Here is a 602-nt window from a genome sequence, read left to right as displayed (position 1 = left end):
TCTGGTGACTAAAAGAATACCATCACAACAAGGAAGGAGGGAGGGAGGGATGGACAGACACGGTTGGCGAGATGAGTTCGGTACTCACGCTTTTCTTCCGCAGGTGCAGCCCGTGCTTTAAGAGTCCCGGTAGATCCCGGATCTTCTGTTTCAGTTGAACCTGGTCCCGCGCGCTCCGGTTCCACCGTAAGCTCGCCAGCAGCCCGTCCTCCGCGGGCTCCGAGTCTTCCATGTCCGCCTCTCTCTCTTTCTCTCTCCCCCCCCTCTCTCTCTCGCTCTCTCTCCCCTCCGCTGCTGTCTATTCCACACACGAGCTCCGGTTCACCATTCCCTCTTCCTCGGACTCATGCACTCGTCTGCAACGAACCCACCGCGCGCGTTAACAACCAACCGAGAGAATCCGCAGCACGCGACGCTGCTCCACCCAATGCCTCTCGCGTCCTCCTCCTCCGTACTGCTCTCTCTCTCTCTCTCGGTGTGTGTGTGTGTGTGTGTGTGTGTGTGTGTGTGTGTGTGTGTGTGTGTGTGTGTGTGTGTGTGTGTGTGTGTGTGTGTGTGTGTGTGTTGGGAGGAGGAGGGGACAGTCACAGGTGCAAAGACAC

The 602-nt window shown here is 58.0% G+C and overlaps 1 protein-coding gene across 2 annotated transcripts in view; it reads right to left on the bottom strand.

Moving 5' to 3' along the window:
• rapgef5a (Rap guanine nucleotide exchange factor (GEF) 5a) overlaps positions 1 to 391 on the bottom strand; it is a 42,074-nt gene extending 41,683 nt beyond the window's left edge. For both annotated transcript variants that reach the window (XR_014554622.1, XM_083685212.1), the window contains exon 1: positions 89 to 391. Coding sequence is in view for 1 of the 2 variants with exons in the window: in XM_083685212.1 (XP_083541338.1) it covers positions 89 to 232 (144 nt within the window). In the remaining variant the exon portion in view is untranslated. The remainder of the gene's footprint in view (positions 1 to 88) is intronic.
• Between the last annotated feature and the right edge of the window lie 211 nt (positions 392 to 602).

Source organism: Argentina silus, assembly GCF_951799395.1.
Source record: "Argentina silus genome assembly, chromosome: 14".
NCBI lineage: Eukaryota > Metazoa > Chordata > Actinopteri > Argentiniformes > Argentinidae > Argentina > Argentina silus.
This window is presented reverse-complemented; position numbering and strand designations above follow the sequence as displayed.